Source organism: Tachypleus tridentatus, chromosome 13, assembly GCF_004210375.1.
Source record: "Tachypleus tridentatus isolate NWPU-2018 chromosome 13, ASM421037v1, whole genome shotgun sequence".
NCBI classification, from domain to species: domain Eukaryota; kingdom Metazoa; phylum Arthropoda; class Merostomata; order Xiphosura; family Limulidae; genus Tachypleus; species Tachypleus tridentatus.
In genome coordinates, this window is record NC_134837.1 from 136,698,250 (window position 1) to 136,717,275 (window position 19,026).

The 19,026-nt window shown below is 30.7% G+C and overlaps 2 protein-coding genes across 2 annotated transcripts in view; both read left to right on the forward strand.

The window, feature by feature from the left end:
* The window catches only part of LOC143239505 (uncharacterized), a 25,277-nt gene extending 23,364 nt beyond the window's left edge, over positions 1-1,913 (forward strand). The window contains exon 6 of the mRNA XM_076480641.1: positions 1,792-1,913. Within this exon, the coding sequence (XP_076336756.1) occupies positions 1,792-1,802 (11 nt within the window). The 3' untranslated portion in view covers positions 1,803-1,913. The remainder of the gene's footprint in view (positions 1-1,791) is intronic.
* On the forward strand, positions 1,883-17,976 carry LOC143239506 (uncharacterized). The gene is made up of 5 exons (XM_076480642.1): positions 1,883-2,034; positions 9,903-10,012; positions 13,427-13,586; positions 16,418-16,626; positions 17,155-17,976. Exons 1-5 carry the CDS (start codon positions 2,009-2,011, stop codon positions 17,253-17,255), a joined length of 606 nt encoding a protein of 201 aa, XP_076336757.1. The 5' UTR covers positions 1,883-2,008; the 3' UTR covers positions 17,256-17,976.
* Positions 17,977-19,026: the final 1,050 nt, after the last annotated feature.

The following is a 19,026-nucleotide window of genomic DNA, read 5'->3' on the forward strand; positions in this document are numbered from 1 at the left end:
GCATTAATTCTGAGATAATTTACAAAGAAAGTAAAAACATGAGGTTCAGTGATCATTGCAATGTTTTTAAAGCCAAGTTACAACTAGTTGGAGTACAGTTGTCTTGAAATAAAACATGAAATTTATTGTGTATGAGTACTGCAGATGTCTTCTTTTTCTTTCTTTGAGTACAATAATTAGTATTTTGTGTACATGAGATTTATGTATTTGAAATTGAGGTTTGCTATTCACATGCTTCCTTGGCCATGAACTTGATGCTACAAATTGTTATAAGGAATTAGCAGAACCAGTTTTGATAAAATTTGCCAGAAAGACACATCTTAAAAAAAGATTGAGGTGAAATTGATAAGCAATCAGATGAGTAGTTCAAGCTTGGTACCCATTTTAATTTACGATTGCCTGAATGACATGAATATGGACTCAGCTGAATAAGGACGTTGATGCCAAATGAAAGTATGACATTTAATGTTGCAGTGTATAAGTTGCATATTGTTTTTATACATATCATTCACATCAGGAAAATGGTACACATATTTGTATTAGGACTTTTCTACTCTTGTGTTTGAACCATCTACACAGATAATGTTTCTGAGCATTAAGATGTGCTATGAAATGTGTTTATGAGTGTAAAAAATTCACTTATATCAGGCAGGTAGTACCACTGTCTATGCAGGGATGACTCAGATTTTACATTATAATGGTATTTTAAATATCTGCTTAATACGTCATCAGAACTTTACAGTGTTGTCTTTTAAAAATATCTATCTAATGATTGAGTCACAAGTTCTGGGAATGTCTGTAAATCTCATGGCAAAAAGTTAGAATTTCTTTCTTTTTGTTTTTTTATTACATGATAACTTAAAAAATCTTAAATAAAAGTGTCAACCAAATTAATTGAGGTGACGTGGTTTCAAGTAGAGTATTTGCTTTTATAAGTGTTATTAATTAGTAGTAATATAAAAAATGATAATTCTTGTGTAAATGTATCATTACCTCTTGCAGTGAGCTTTCTTATAGAAATTCGGTGTTCATTTAAAAAACTTAAATACAAGGTGAAATAGAAATTACCAGCCAATAATAAATGAACAATAAATATTACAGTTGTAACCTCACTGTGTTTAGAACTTCATTAGAAACACAACCTTCCTATGTCTATTGAAACACTACATTAAAAAACAGAAGCATACAAGTAAAAAAACAGAACTTTTCAAAAAGGAAGTAAATATAGGAATGGCTCATATAAATTCTTCAAAATAATGCAAACAATATAGTAGGAATGGCATTTTTATCATCCCTTTATAACAGACAATAATTAACATATAGCAATACATATAAAACTATTCGATCACAATTTAGTTTATCATATTTTTATCTGTTGACATTCTGCTACAGTGTGTGTCTTTGCTATTATGTAGAGATGATACAAATGCTGCCCTTACTACTTTGTTCACATTGTTTTTAAAGAATTGATATTAGCCATACTTACTTTTACTTCATTTTTTGAAAAATTCATTTATCTTCTTGTAAACTTTTGCAGTGGTTTGGATGATAATGTGTTGTACTTTACCTGTAAGGAATTCATTTCTGTTGTTGAATTGATACAGTATACTTATACAAACAGTTAGCTACGTGTACTTCTAGTTTAGTTAACTGTTTTGGTGAATAAAGAAATTAAGTGTTCTTGAAAGACCAGTTAGTATTTGGTTACTTTGTTTGTTTTCTATAGACTTGTGTTTACATATGTATGTGTTCTGATCAAAATGTTGATTTCAATTCTCTATTTATACATAGCTGACAAATAACGAAAGCATCAGGTCAGAATTGGAAAAACCTCTTTACAGAAATTGTTTGTGCAACTGGTAGAAATAATAAGTTGCCTTGAACTACTTCAGTGTCCAGCAGTTCTTCTGAAAGTCTTCTTTCCCAGTTTCATCCTACAGCTGAAGAACTTTTAGACCTACATCAACTTGAATCAGTAGGTTATTCAATTAATCAATTGCATTGTGAAATGAAGAGACAGCCATTACATCAAAGGTATTAATTAACCTTGGTTTATTTAACATGTGCAACTTGTATTTATGTCTGTAATAAAGTAGAATTACATTAATTGTCAGGATGCTTAAAGATATATATCTTTGTATTTATAATTTAATTTACTATTTATTTTCTACCCACTTTTGTCAAAAAACTTAAAAGATTGTGATAAATTTAAAAGGATTATGCCATAAAATATACAGTTTGCCATAGTTTTAAAAGTAAACATTCTCATCCAACAAAGAGTAATGAACAAGATAAAAAGAAACAAGAATGAAAGCCAGTATAGATAAGAGAAATTTTAAAAATAATCTGGTTATGTATTTTTTGTATTGTTTGATCCATTGTTAAAATATTTAAGCCTTTGTAAGTCACTTATACAGTATATGAAATGTAGCATAAAGAGTTCCAATATTAAGTGTATCAAGTGTTTAATTATTTATAAGGGTATAAGCACACTGTTTTTGTAATTTTATTATACCTTAATTAGTTTTAATGATCCATATGTGTGAAGTGTCATTTTAACTGGCTTAGTTTTAATGATGATGCCAGGGAACCATGATTAAGTTTCTTTGTTAATACATTACGCTGTGCTGATAATCTGTTAACAAGATTTTATGCTATTTCGGATGGCACAGATGAATAAAATTTAATTATGCTGAGTATATAGTGCAGGTGACATTGCTTTTCTCATATTACTTCATCTAGTTACTTCATCCTTAAAATAAAACTGTTCGGTCCCATTTTTTCATTCAACTATATGTATTTACATTAAGTTTTACAAAATAAACTCATTTTGAAGAACTTACAGAATAAGACCGTTCACTTAAGTGATAGTGTTATTGTTTTATCATATGCTTTGTTTAGTATTTTTTTGGCTTTCATATCCAGTAAGTTTTTGTTGAAAAGTAGTGTATCTTCTTATTTATATACACGTACTACATATAAATTCCTCTCATAACCATCTGAGTTCTTTCTGTATTAATGGATATTGCTTAATGGAATACAGGTATTTCATTTGACCATTTTGAAAACCCATAAAAGAAGGAATTTAGTACCAAAATGAAAGTTAATTTGCTTTATGTACATGAATGTATGTATATGTATGTTTAACCAAATCCCCTTAGGGCTTAAAGATTTTAAACTCAAACATTCCTATTTGTATGCTATTGGGGAAAATTCATCCAAAGTAAAAGGAATGGCAGAACAATTTTATGAGGTAATTTCATTTTATTTCAGGCATTTTTCCATCAAAGCAAGGCACTGTATTCACAAACTTCTATTTCCTGTTTAAACTGTTATACAGAATGGTGTTATGGCTTTGACTTTACAACAGTAGATACAGAACATATAATAAATTTTGTGGTATGACACATTTCTGAGCAATAAGGGTACGTGCACATGAATTTTATCCAAAACTATTATCAGTCTAACATATAAGTGCTAGATTTTTATCTTCACATGAAAACAATTCAAGTGTTACTGAGATTAGTTTCATAAGTTCCCATGGCAAAAACTGTAAATTTGTAGTTCTTTTCTGCAAGCTATGTATTTATTGTTGTAAAATGTACTTCAAGATGTACTGTTTCCTAGTTATGTGCTATTACACTTAAAAACTCAGGTAATGATATTGGACAATCAAATGCCTCAGAGAGTCACAGAATTAAATATTATTTGTTTTGGAAATCCTGAAATCTAACAAAAGCCAGATAAGATTTTATGATGTTGAAGTTTTTCTGTTAAAGTGCATAGCATTCACGTGTGTGTGTGTGTGTGTGTGTGTGGTGAGGGACATTTTTCTGTTTGTCTTCTTCTTCTAGCATCTAAAACAGTTTGACAAATTTACAGCAAATAATAAACTATGATTGAAGTACAAAATGATGCAGTGTTTTATTTTAAGAATTAAAATCGTAATGAAATAATAACTTTTATGACTTCAACTCTTTCATTATTGTATACTTTTTATTCAACCAACACTTTGTTTATAATTGCACCTAAATTGTATTATATAATGAGGGCATTACTCCAGTTACAACTGAACCTTCAAACTATGGTGTTTTTCAGGTATTTGAATGGAGAAGTAATATTAATAAAAATATTTCTATATTTTATCCAGCTATGCTGTACTTTATATAGATATGTCAGAAGGTAATATGGAAGGATTATTACTAATTTATCAACTGAACTTCAAAGATTTTATGATAAGGTGTTGTGTTATCTCAAAATGTGAAAGTTAGTATAAGGTTGATACAGTAGTTTGAATTCAAGGTAAATGCAACAGGGCTGTTTAGCTTTTCTTGGTATATGATTCAGAACTGAACTAGAATATGCAATCCAGAATATGTGCTTTTCATTAACCCTTTTGCAACATGTCATTGATCAAAGGCCATGTCATTACATTTGTTGACTTGCATTCAAAATTTTATTAAACTACTATTTCATAAGTTTGTCATTAAGTTTGGAATCAACTTGTATATTATAATTCAAAATTTAATACTACATACGAGTTAATTTATTAATTTCAAAGTAAATATTAAAAGAACACTTCTAAATATAGATTTTTAGTGAGTCATGGTATGTTGAATGCAACACTGTTTAAAATTAGATTTTTGTGATGTCAGAATACTAAGTGTATAGTTTTGTACAAATTAGGAAATCAAATTACTAATATTATCAAACTAGAATATAAAGTAAGAATCTCGTATCTTTTAATTTTGCTGAGATACTGAATCAAACATAGTGGCCCTGTTCACCTCTTTCAAAATTTAGAAACGGTCCCTTATGCACACTTACATCAGTATATGACATATGAATAACCAATGAACAGCTTAGAATGTCCAAAGAGTGTTTTTTTTTTTTTTTTGTCATTTAAATCTTTGAAAAGGCTATCATGTTCTTACCAGGATTTCAGTGAGGTAGATTGTGTCTTTAGTCTGTTCAGTTTCATATTTCTTTAAATCTAGCTATGTCTTAGTTACCAAGCTTAATAAATTGCAGTGGAATTCTATGGTATCAGTGTAGTTATTTATGAGTTTTTGGTTATTGAACTGTATATATATAAAACCTAAAAAAAAGATTTTGCTTGTTATCCTTCATGTGCAAAATTCTAGAAGACTTAGTAACCTAAGTCCAGCAACAACCCGAGTACAAAGGTTGTACTCTTGAAGAGATAATTGTTTGCTTTACTTCTTGATTTATTGTTCTATATTTTAAGAAAAATAAGTTTAATAATTTCATTCTAACGAGTAATAATCTATGATGTTTAATTGAGATGTGACTATATATTACACATACTCGTCTGCTAAAACACAGCCAAGACTGGAAAGACTGAAAGTCAGTTTTGTATAACTGGATATGTAACATCAGTACACGTGCACTGCATCAACGCAAGTTAGGTATTGCTAGCTAGGTATAACTGTAAGTGTAGTATAATAAAAACAATAAATAAATATGTAAATATAGAGCAGTATAAAACTTTATCTATCTAGACCAAAGATTTCTATTTTCATGTTATAATATGTAGTCATTCTAGCATGAAAAATCTATAATTTATATTTATTTCCTGATTTTCATGATGTTTACGAAACTGGTCAAGTGACAGATCCCACATAGAGTACAGAAAATAACACAAAATATAAAGTCCAACTGAAAATAAACAGTTGAAGTGTAATTAGGAGGTTTTAGAGATTACACAAATAATATTTTAAATTTTGGGGATAAGGAATAGATTTCTAATCATAACATGAAATCACTTTGCACTCAAACCAGTAATGAAGCAGTCTCTGTTTTGACAAATAAATTTTCATAAAAATATTGCATTAAAAATGCTATTTTTTGTGTACAAAATGCCTGTAATCTTTACTGAAAGTCTACCAAATTTTGTGAAGATACACATGCTGTATCTAAAGTTATAGTGCAAATACTTAAGGTGTGCAAATGTGTAGATGAACTCGTATATCATACTGCACTGGTAGTGAAAGGGTTAATTCTGCACCTGGAGTCTTATAACGAAGTGTTTTAAATAGTGATATGTTCAACTAATGATACAACTGAAATAATATGCTCAACATTCCTTACTGCAGTAATATTTCAACTGATGATACACCTGGAATATTGTGTTCAACATTCCTTACTGCAGTGGTGACGTTCAACTGATGATACACCTGGAATATTGTGTTCAACATTCCTTACTGCAGTGGTGACATGTTCAACTGATGATACACCTGGAAAATTGTGTTCAACACTCCCTACTGCAGCGATATATACTCCAAACAAGTTTTTTTCGTATTATTGAAGATTGCTTAAATTAGTGTCTCCAATTTTCTAGTTAAAGAATGTCAACTAGAAGGATTCCTACAGAAATGTCACTATCCAGATAGCAATTTTAAGAAGTCTCTATATGGCAAGAAAAATTTTCCAAGCAAATATTAAAGTGAATATTGAAGAATATCTTATAGCCTGAATATCAATGTAAACATGTATTAAATATTCTGACATTTAACTTGCAGATCCTACTCTCAAAAACTTTTCATTTTACATTTGTTTTAACCTAGAGTTCCTATATAGACTGTTAACAACTTCACTCATACTGATAAAGTGTGAAGTAATTGTTTTCACATGGAAAAAAAATTCTAACTTACAACTTATTCTAAGAAAAAAATATTACATTGAAGAGGGAGGTGTAATAGAAACCTCAGGGTGGAATAATATTTTATGTACTGTAAGTGATACACATGACTGGGAAGGTCTTTATGTTTCACATTGTAGAGTATGGTAGATGATTTATTTGAGATAACTAAGAACTTGAGAGCATGCATGAACCTTCAGAGATACTGACCCAGAAAGCCCATGAAAGTCAGTGAAGAATTCACAAATTGTATAGAATAAACTTTTTGCAGTTTAATTTTATTTTTCCATTTTGGATGTCATGAAAATGAGATAAGATTGTCAACTTATAAATAGGTTATTTAAAAGTCACAGTTTTATTAAGTAAATATATTTTTTTATTCAGTGCTATTCTTTATTCACCTACCTATAGTACTGTGCAAAAGCATTAGGACAAGAAAATTCGTCCGTTCCATTACAGAATGTAAAATTCAATACTATCGTAATGCCTCACTGATTCCTGTTGATAAATGAATGAGCCAGGGTGAAAATCCTTATCTTTCTTTAGAATTATCATATACTTTTATCAAGGGTATGTCTTAAGGGTTGCTTGAATGATATACTGATCAAATTTAGGGTCTGAAATAACTGTTATGGTACCCTATACAATGTCTTAACTATATAGAAAGAAGCTAGCATATGGTACTGTATATACTAGAAGAAATTAATTTAATAGCACTACACAGATAAGCCTTGATAGAAACAGTATTTAACACTATATATTAAGCTTCGTTGTCATGTCACAGCCCAAAAAACATACTGAATTGTCAGTCAAGCACAGAGTTCTCATTAAAGCTTTACATAATGCTGAGTGGAATCTGGCAAACTGATGCAGACTTAAAATGCTTCCCTAACACTGTCAACTACGTCCTAGATCATGAGACCGAGACAGGTGAATTTGAAAATAGGAAAGGAAGAGGCAGAACAACTAAACTCAATGATACTGATGTTAAATATCTTCATTTGTGCAGTCTTTGGGACAGTAGGAAGACAGCCACTAATCTCAAACATGAGATAAAGGATCATGAAAAGAGTCCAGATCTACAGCATCAAGCAGACTCGGTGATAATAGAATATTTGGTCATGTAGCAGTTAATAAACATTTATTTCAATATCTAAATATTGTCAAGAGACTTAAATTTGCTAAAATATACAAAAACTTGATAACAGAGAAAGGGTTTTATGATGAATCCAGGTTTGAAATATTTGGGTCAAAGCATAGGTTGTACATACGACAAAAGAGAGGTGAAAGGTATTAAACTTAGTGCATAGTGTCTACCATGAAGCATGAGAGAGGCAGGTGATTGTTTGGAAGTGTCTTTCTGTTGAAGCTGGAGGATATATTTGCAAAATAGATGGAATAATAGACCAATGCAAGTACCATCAGATATTGATCCATCATGGTATACTCAGTGGCTTGTATGCTATTGATAATGGATTCTAGTACTTAGGAGATAATGATCCTAAATATTCATCTGACCTATGAAGAAATTACTTAGTGAAGAAAGAAGCTGCTGGAGTTATTCAAATGATGCAATGACATCCCTAGAGCCCTAATCTCAACCAAATCGAAGAAATCTGGGATTTGATAGATTGATAGCTTGACAAATCAAAATTACTTCCAGAGAAACTATGGAAGTGTATTTGGAGTAAAATCCCAAAGAGCACTTTAAGTGTATTGCAACAATGCCTAAAAGACCATCTGCAGTTTTTTAAAACAAAAGAAAGACAAACAAAATATCAACTGTTAGCTGAATTCAAGGACTTTCACCGAGTTTCTATTGTACTAAATATGAAGATTAATAATGTTTTGATTTTTCACATGTGATTTACTTTCTATATTTTTTAAATTAGCCTGAAATCTAATTTTTGACTGAAAATATATTGATAGTTGTAAATATTGCACTGCTGTTTCTGTTTAGTTTTGCAATAGAAAAAGTTGAAAATTTTTATTTCCATTAGCTGATTTTTAAACTTTTGCCAAGGAAGAATAAGTGGTCATTTCAATTGCCAAGGAAGAATAAGTGGTTATTTCAATTTCAAACTTTATTGATCATTGATTGGAACCTTCTGTGGAGTGAAAATAAAAATGTGTTGTGGTTGTTGGTTGACATTGGCTGTTTTGAATGTGCACAAAATCTAAATAACTTTTCATAAGCTTGATTTAATTCCTGTACTTTTAATAACAGTATACTATTGGGGTTACGAATTTCTTTTAAAGAAAATACTTAAAAAGACAATTTTTTAATATTAATATTTAGGATTAATATTTATGATTTGTATTGAATGGGAGATCGGAAGATTTTTTTCTTGTTTACTGACATAGTGATACAGGGCTGTCTTAGATAAAATTTGATATTGGAAATGACTAACTATATCTTAAAAACTATGCACACCAGAAAAATAACAGTTTAAAAAACAAATTTAAACATTTTACAAGATCTTTCAAAAAATTATACAGGTGCTATTTTTTTATGTTTTCCACTATTTTCTAGTTCCATGCTGCTACAGCAGTGAGTCTATGGATTTACAATGCTAAAATCAGGAGTTCGATACCCCTTTGTGGACTCAGCAGATAGCCCGATGTGGCTTTGCTATAAGAAAACATACACACACTATTTTCTTTCAACCTTAAAGGCTTATCACTAAAGGAAGCATCACTTTCTGGACAATGTATCTTGATCATCACAGTGTTCTGTAGAGTTGCATGCATTCATTCCAAAATAAATAACAGTAGTAGTTAATAAAAAAAGCACTTAGATATTCAGTTTTTAAGGTATGATAATTGTAAGTAAGAGGTTTTATAACCATTGTGGTACACTTGATTTTGTGTTATATAAACATTTTTCAAATATTTCATTCAGAATCACACCTTTGAAAGTACGGAATTGTTACTGCAAGCCGTTATTTTGTACTTAAAGTGTTATATGTGGTTATATCTTTGTTGAATTAATGCATTATATACATGTGACATATTTCTCTTTGGTAGTACCACTGATTGGACAGAGCCCACGTCAGTAACGTGTTTAATGCAGTGGATTAACACATCAGTCATTATTGGTTTAAGCAAAGTGTGTGTAATTGTTAATTAATGTTGGCTTGTTTTCAAATATTATTAAAAAGCTTTTACAGTTGTTAAAATATCTTTCAAATTTTGTGAGCAAAAATGAAAGAACTTTCATTATTGTATGAAATATTTTTAGGTTAGAAGAAAGTCAGAATAAAGATAATGAAGTAAAGAGAGCCAGAATTGAGTCTGAAATTTGTCCAGAAAACTTGGAACAGTCGACATCATCTGTGACATCATTAAGTGGTAAATGTGGTGAAAGTGTGTTTCTGATTACTTGTAGGCACATCATAAAAGACAGTTCAAATCACAATTTTTTGGAACTCTGCTAAACGTGTGTATGTAAGTTCTGAGATGGTAAATCCGTGTAAACGTGAGATCAGCCCAAAATGCTGTAGGAACATGCATATGAATGATAATCTTTGTATGTTTTATCACAAGAGGTGAGAATCTATCAGATTTAGACAATAAAATATATTTCTTTTCAACAATAGATATCTTAGAATTCGTATTTTAGTGTATTTCACAAAGAAGTCATATTTCAACTTTCATTTTTGTGCAGCTCTGAAGTGTCTGTAAACAACACATTTTTCTGCTCCTTCCAAGTGTAAATCTAGTATTTGTTCATAATTAAAACAAACAAACACATTACAACGAGCTTTTGTGTCTTACTGATCTAATGCAGGGGTCTCCATACCATTTTAGACAGGGGCCTGTTTTAGGCTTTGCGTGCCAGAGGGGTTGTGGTAAAATTAAGTAGGGATGCATACACGATCAGAATACAACATCACTAATTTATTTCTCATAAGAGCACATATTGAAAATATTTATGATGTACGGTTGTCTTTTTTTATCATTACTGAGAAGCATGAAACTGGTGTTTTTCTGACAAAATTACACTAACAAAGTTAGTGCTCCCTATCATCAAAAGTGATTGCAAATGCTCATCAGATAAGGCTGATCTGTAACTAGATTTCATGTACTTCATCTTTGAAAATGTCTTCGCAGAAATAGGTAATATCAAAGACTTAAACGAATCCACGAGTAAAGTTTTTTTTAAATGAACATTTTGATCACTTGGAAGGCATTTATAGAACTCTGTTAGTTTCTTTTCTGTGTATTTGTCCTTCAACATGTTGGACTGCACTTTCATTTGGACTTCAGGTGGCACTTCATCAATAACACAATCAAATGGGTTTTGGAAGCTCCTTATCTCTGTTGCACTAACATCAAAATGCTCCTTGAACTGCAGTTGCAGATCAGAAAGGATGTTTTGTACAAACCTGTATGGGAATGAGGATCCTGCTTCTTGAACTTTTCACAACATGGAGAGTGTATGAAGGAACTCATTATCAATTGGGACTAAAAAAAAATTAGTTTTTGCTGAAGTGTTTTACCTCAGTGTACATATTGTAGATTGAATTCATTCAGGTACATAGTCAAATAAACAGAAAAAGCTTATTTCCAAAGTCATTTACTGTTTGTGAGTAACGGTTGAGGGTGGTTCTTTTCATTTAAGAAAATTTCAATCTCAGTTCTCAGCTCAAAAGAAGTCACGACGTAGCCTTCTCACAGCTAAGCCATTGAGCTGAAATGTGGCAGGATAAGTTTCTATTTCTGCCAAAAATTCACAGAATTGACAATGGTTGAGTCAATGAGGGCAAATGAAATTCATTGTTGAAACTACAGTTTCCATGACACAATTAGATCCAGATATTTTCCATGCAGTGCATGCTGATGAATAATGCAGTGAAGAACCATAAGCTTGAAACAACCTGCACTTTTAACAGTTTTGTAAGTTTGCCCAACTAAACCTTATCCTGCACCACACATTTTTTACCACCATCTGTTGTAATGCACTTCAGCTGTTTCCATTCCAGGCAATACTGAGTTAGTTATTGTTCCATGCATAGTGTGCACAGAAGCTAATTCTTCAGTCACTTCAAAATTAATATTCACTCTGCAAATAAACAACAGCAACTGTAAAGTGCCTGACATATCTGTTGACTCATCAAGCGCAATGTCAAAGCACTCAAACTCCTTGGTCTTATCTTACAGCTGAGACACAGTGTTGCTTTCAATGTCCTTGACTCTATGAGCAACTGTATTTGCTGAAAGGCTAATAGTCTTAAATAAATTTACTTTTTTTGGGGCACATTTCTTCAGCTGCTTCAATCATACATAATTTAATTAGCCTACCATCAGTAAATGGTTTTCCTTGCTTGGTTAACAGATGTCCCGCTCGTAAACTTTCTCTTGTTGCAGCTTTGTGATGATAAGTTATGATTCCAGGTTTAGAATTTGCCTAGATGTATCTTTCCCATGAACCAAGAATAGTTCTGATGAGTGCTTGGTTTGGCAATGTTTACAAATCTTTTATTATTTTAGCACTGTGATAGTCTCGTTGCATATTAAGCACAACACTTTATTACATGATTCAGTAACAGTGCAACAGCAATGAACTTGAACATAAAGTAAACAGCAGCATTCACTGACACACACTGAAGTACACGGAGCAGGTGTGGCAAGAAATGCGCAGCTTCAGGGAACTAGGATTGATAAGTGAGATGAGGCAATACTAAGTAATATGACATTTTCCAACAAATAGAAAATTGTATTGCACCTAGATTGGATTTTGCTCAATTATGTTTTAGTTTTTATTTTTATAATATAAAAGAATTAAATTATTACTTAAATAAACTGTTGGAAGGCCAGATAAACCAAAGTCATGAACTGTAGTTTGGAGACCCCTATTCTAGTGCAATAGATTATCATGCCTCTTTTTGGTCAGAAATTTATTGAAAAGTGGTTATCATTATGCTAACAAACTTCAATGTACACGAGTTTATTTTGGAATTGAAAAAAGAAGTTCATAGGATAGACAGAATGTACATAATATATCTTTCTTGTAAGATGCAATTTGTCAATGAGTTTTCAGTAAATTGAAATAATGGAAACTTGTTTGCATGAGTATTGATTCAGCATTGGATGGAATGACCAATTTGTGCTTAACTGGTGTAATCCCTGAAATTTAAACACATTTATGTAATGTCTAGCTTAAAATTTTCAGTTTGTTTGTAATTTTGATCAGCAATTGTTAAGTTCAAAAGATTACTGGTTATCCTAACAGTAAAGATGAATTGAATACTTAGTGCACCAAAATGGCATTGAATGCCCCAGAGAGTATATATACTCTTCTAGTTGGGACCTATGACCAGTCAAAAGTTTTGTTTGTTTTTCTTATCCTTGGTTATTATGATAGGTTGATATGTGTGGACAGGTATAATACTGCTTTCTTCTAAATTTGTAGTAAGTTTACAGACTTATAATGCTAATATCTAGGATTTGATTCCCCACACTGGATCAACAGATAGCCCAGTGTGGCTTTGCTTTAAAACAACCAACTAAATCTAAAATTTGTAAATTCACTTGCATGTTTTTAATTTTTTAAATAAATTAATTCTTATGATTCAGAAAAGGTATTTGATTTCTTTTAGTCATTGATATTGTTTTCCTCAACATATTGTAGCTTAGAATATGACTTACTAATGATTTAAGTAGTTAAGTAACAAACAAATAGAGTAATTCATTTTTAAAGATAGCCTTTAAATGATTTTTGAACTGAATCCATTTTCTTGTTTTGTAAAAAATTACCATTAGAGCTATCACCAGTGCCATCAGCACCTACAGTAGACAGTGTGAAACAAGAAGAACAGTACAAGAAGTTAATGAACTCAAAGTTTGTCGTTACTGCTCTAGAGGGACACAGCGATGTTGTATGGTCAGTTGCTGCTGAGAGTAACCTCGTTTTTTCAGCAAGGTACATCTAAATTTATCAGTACCACAACATAATTTCATGTTAATTATTTATTTATTTATATCTATATTTTGCATATTTTTCCCCTCTATCTCTTAGTTGAGAGCTCATTTCTGTTTGTTAGTAAATTTTAGCACTATTGTTTGCAGTTTTTTGTCATGATACTTTTCATTTCAGTATGTAAACACTTTGACCAGTGGTCAACAGTAATCACTTGTTGAATTGTTGCCTGGTAGAAAATAAAGGTATTACAGAAGATGGAATTGAAGCCAGCCATTCAAAATTATGGAGCAAGATGTTGATTTTTTCTAGTTGTAATTAGAGAATTATAGGAGTTGTTAAGGAGATTCTTTTGTAATAATTTCTGAAGTAGGTTATATTTATCTGATTTTTGATTCCTAACTGTGCTTGTGCTAAGGTTGTATTCTTCAATGAAGGTTATTTTGCATAATTAAAAATATTTAAAGTTTCAGACGTATTATTAGTGGAATTTAATCAATTATTTGTCTGGCTTATTAATTGATTATTCTTTTGGATAGTTGGAATAAACAAAAACAGTCTTGGAAATATTCATTTCAGTTAATTGATTGTTTTCTTAAAATTAGTCAGTTTAATCAGAATTTTATGTGACACTAATTGACATAATTCATAAGTGTTGGAGTTAATTGTTCAGTTCCATTCAAATGTTTAGTCTGTAAAATTTTTTATAAGGGATAGTAAGTATATTTTGTTTTATGTAGAAGTTGATTAATATATTTGTCAGAAATAAAACACTGTTTAATGTGGGTAGTATTATTAAATAATTAATTTTGTTGTAATTCATTGATGTCAAAGCTATCAGATGCTGTGTGCAATCTATTGATGTCAAGACTTTAGAGATTTATAGAAAAGCTAAGTGAGAGATGTATAAATATTTGTGACCAGATAAACAGAAAGGAAAAAGTAGTCACAGGAAAGAGAAGTAGGTCAGAGAAAAGTTATAAAACACAAACTAAAGCATTGTACGAGTTAAAGGACTAATAGTTGATATGTTTGAGTGAGATTAATAGTTTGAAAGAGATAAGGAGAATAATTTTTCATGTTAAAGAATGATCTAAGCTAGTCTAATTGAACATGACTGTGTGGACTTTAATGAAAAGCAGATGATTACTTGGAAGCACAAAAAAAACATTAGAAATATAGGATATATCTACGGTAACCCACATAACAGTGTAAGAGAACTATATATAGATACTATTGTGAGAAAAATAGTTTGGCTTGTCAACTGAATTCTGAAGCAATTGAATATGCCTAAGTGGATTTTTGACAAAAAGGAAAGAAGTGTATATTGTTTAAAATACATCTATGATCTCTAAAATGTAAAAACATTTGTGTATACATTTAACTTGCTTCTAATATATATATACATACATATTATTTAAAAAAACAAGTGGAGTACATGCTGTTTGGTTAATGTCAAATGCTCTGTTCATTTTTTCCTATGTTCATTGTTAAACCAATTTTGCGTTATTACTGTTTTAATTGCCATTTTTTATGAATCAGAAAATAATTTTATTATAATATTTTTATTATGCATGCTTTCTGTAGAAGTCATTGGTCACTTTTGTATGACATTGTCCTAGTTTCCAGGATTTGGTTTGAAATATCATTGTTAGTTGCACAACTTTTGGAATATTTTTATTGTGCATGATTTATAATTCAAAGTCTGTAGTGTATGAGGAGGTAAACTGAATGTTTTGTCTCTGCTTTCCTACTAGCTATAGGGTAACCATAATGGGGAAGGTGGTGTTAAAACCTTTCAGGTGAATTTGGCAGTGTAATAAAATTATTTTTATTTTTCAGATCTTATGATTTTTACCAAATTCAGTAAAGTTGGCCCTCGTGAAAAATAGCACACAAAAACTAGTGTGTATTCTTTATACCAGAGGTCTATAACTATAGCTAAAGAACATATAAATGCTGTTTTTTTAAAATTATCCATCATTTTATCACCAGAATATTCTAGTTAATAGTGATTCAAGCATTACGTGTACACACACATACCAGCCATACATATGTACACATTCTTTTTTATATAGAATTACTAAGTTTATTGGAAGCTGTAAACTCCTAATTAATGAGCATTTTACAAACAAATTTACAACAGTTACTTTTTCAAAACTTGGAAATTCTAATAAATGTTCTACAGATACTTAAGATAAACAATCTTGATTAGCATTTGAATAGAATGAACACTACCAACTTCATGCTTTTCTAAGTATTAAATGTTTTAGTATTTAGGACAGAGCACTTGAGACAATAACTTGTTCTGGGAACAGTGTTGATCCTGAATAGGAACATTATAAAGTTAGTACTATATATGATAGTATTTTGCATTAATCCCACGTAGTCCATTTGAGAATAGAAATTTTTGTTGAAATGCAAAGCAAAATTCACTAGAAATGCATTCACTTCACTGAGGTGATATTGTAAATGGCGAAAGTGACTGTTGTTTTTATTGGCTGACATTGAGTGATATTTATTAGCTACTAGAGAAACAAGATATTCCAAATGTTATTTAACACATGATATTTAGACAATAATTTTCAGAGATGTGATGGAGAGAGAAAGAAAGTATTAGTTTATGCAGAACTTCTTAACTTGTTGGTTTATTGTTTGTTTTTGTAATTCCCAGCTGTTTTAGAATATGTTAAATGTTATTGACCTTCATTTTTCTCTCTGCTGTTGGTATATGCTCTACTTATTTTGATGTTATTTTTGTATCATTTTACATTTGAATGACTATCATGTAATACCTTTTAAGCATAAACATTGTATGGAATTTGTTTTTGTAGTCGTGATACAACTGTGAAAGTATGGGATGCCATAAAGGGAGAAGAAGTCTGTAATCTCAGAGGTCATACAAATTCGGTGAGCAGAGTTGTTTTTCCATCGCAAGAGGCGAGTGCAGCCTTGGCTGTGAGATTGGAATGTCCAAGCTCACAAAGACTGGCTATCAGTGGTGCATTAGACTGCTCTTTAATTGTATGGTCTATTCCTAATGGTATAGTATATATACACATAGCTTTCTACTAATTGTTGTACTAATGTCTTTACTGTTTTTTGCAGGAGTGACTGCATATTTTTGAAATATTTTGTTGTGGTTAAACATTAGTGTTTTTTTTTATTAGAATTATCTTACATTTTGTTTTTGTTATAATCTTCAAACATATGAATTTATATTCTTTATATATCATGAATTTTATATTATAGTTCACAAAGTAACATCAGTTTTGCTAGCCTGAAAATTTTCAATAAATATTGTCATCATTATTTCCCTTTTTATTCTTTAGAAATTATAAAAACTCTTTTTGTAAAATTCTTTATTTTCATACTTTTAACTAATTAGTGTATTTTCAAATAAAATAATTAGTCTAATTATTTTGTCTTAAGTAAAATTACTTGTCTGTTGGTTGAGGCTTTAACTTTTATCTTTTAGAAATATTTAAGAACAACCAAACTTCAAAGTGGGTATTTTAGGTAAATTTTAAATTATGAAGACTTGTAATATTTGTTGTTGTTTCTGGTTTAGGACATTTAATGAAATCAATTTATACCTATAATGGTATAACAGCTGTAGCTATTGTTGAAAAGGAACTTCTAGTCGTTACTGGAACAGGTAAGGTAACATAGGATAATTAGAGAAAAGCTTTATTAGGAAAAGCTGTCTGGGACTCAATTTTGTTCTGATCTTTAGTACTGTAAAATACACCATTGAACTCTAGAGTATGTTGAAGCAACTTGTAAGAGAGCTGGATTATGCAGAAATGTCAAGAAGACCCAATACTTGGCATACATCTGTAATGGTAACCCATAATTTCAGTTGCCACATGCAGAAGGAAAGACCTTTCAAAGAGTGAATATTTTAACTATACTGGAATATGAATAGCAGATACAAAGAGAATAGGATAGAAATAGGCATGGAACAAGTAACAAATGAAGAGAGTTTGGAAATACAACTTTAATATCTAGAAGATCTAAAATCAGACTTGCTTTGGCAGCAGTGAAGAGTATGCTCTTGTACAGAACAAAAACATGAACATTGGGCATTACACAAATTAAAGAGACTAGGTCAGATGAACAGCAGACATTTAAGACATCAATTGAAAAGATAGAAAATGAAGAACTATAAGAAATAGAAAGGCTTTCAACTTGGCTAATAGTAAAGAACAACAGTTTGGGGGGGGGGATAAGAGGTTGCAGGCAAATGAAATCTCGTTATGCTGTAAAGCCTACAAAGCACCTTTAGGCTATATCTTCATTTAATCATAAAAAAACACAAACAGTTTTTAGCATCTATTTGTATATAAATGTTTGGTACATTAAAAATGATTAAAATAATTTGAATAATACTATATTTGTTCTAGCACTAATGTTCTTATCTTATGTTATGAGGAGCTGTAACATTCCAACACTTGCTTTGTTTTATACCATACTGTACATTTTCTACAATAAAATACTTGACAATGTGTTTCTATTTATTACTTTTCAGACAAAATTCAATGTTGTGGTGTTATTTCTGATGTCTTGTACTTTAGCACACCATCTATAAAAAGCCATTTCATAGCAAGGCCTAACTGGGCAAGGTTTTAGACACAATCCACAACAATCATTATAAAAGTGACAGTTTCATTATTCATTTTAAAGAGGCTGATTATACAGGTATCCACGTTGGTGCTTCCAGCACTTGGATCTAGACTTCCCAAAAGGCAAAATAGTATGTTCAGTGTGAGCAAGAGTGATTACAAACTTTTCATTCTATATATATTCCGTTTTGTTTTGTGAAAGTGAACAGCTCATAATGCAGGTAATGAGGAAATGAACGTGTATTTTTAGGTCCAAATTAAAACATTGTTAACTTGATAAATATAGTAAAAATCTTCGTAGAAAGGAAACTAAATCCAAAGTTCCTTAACTTTGAGCTGTACAATATTAGTAATTATGCGTGTTACCCATTTTATAAGAAAAATCATCCAGTCTATGCTTTTTAATTTTTTAAAGGTTCACATGTAATTCAGCAATTTTTATTTATATATATATCGTAGTAACAGTTATTTATGTACTTCCTGTTACTTCAAATGTCAAAATGGTTTATAAGATTTAAAATCACCCCAGCAATGTGAAAGGTAGAACATCTGTTTACATCTCCCCCCCTTATTGTTAAGTGGAGTAAGGTGGCAGGTGTATAATTTTGTTCATTGCCATGGACCTACATTTTTGTAAACTTACTTTAAGACCTTGAGAATGTTTAATGAACAATACAATTAAAAGCAGCTCAGGAAAATTTAAACCCATCTTCTCCCAAAATAGTTAGTAAAAAGTAAATATTCTACAAATTTGAGTATGTCTGAACCAAGTTTCAATTAAACATTGGTGTGACAATTTAAAAGTTCTGTCAGGTTAA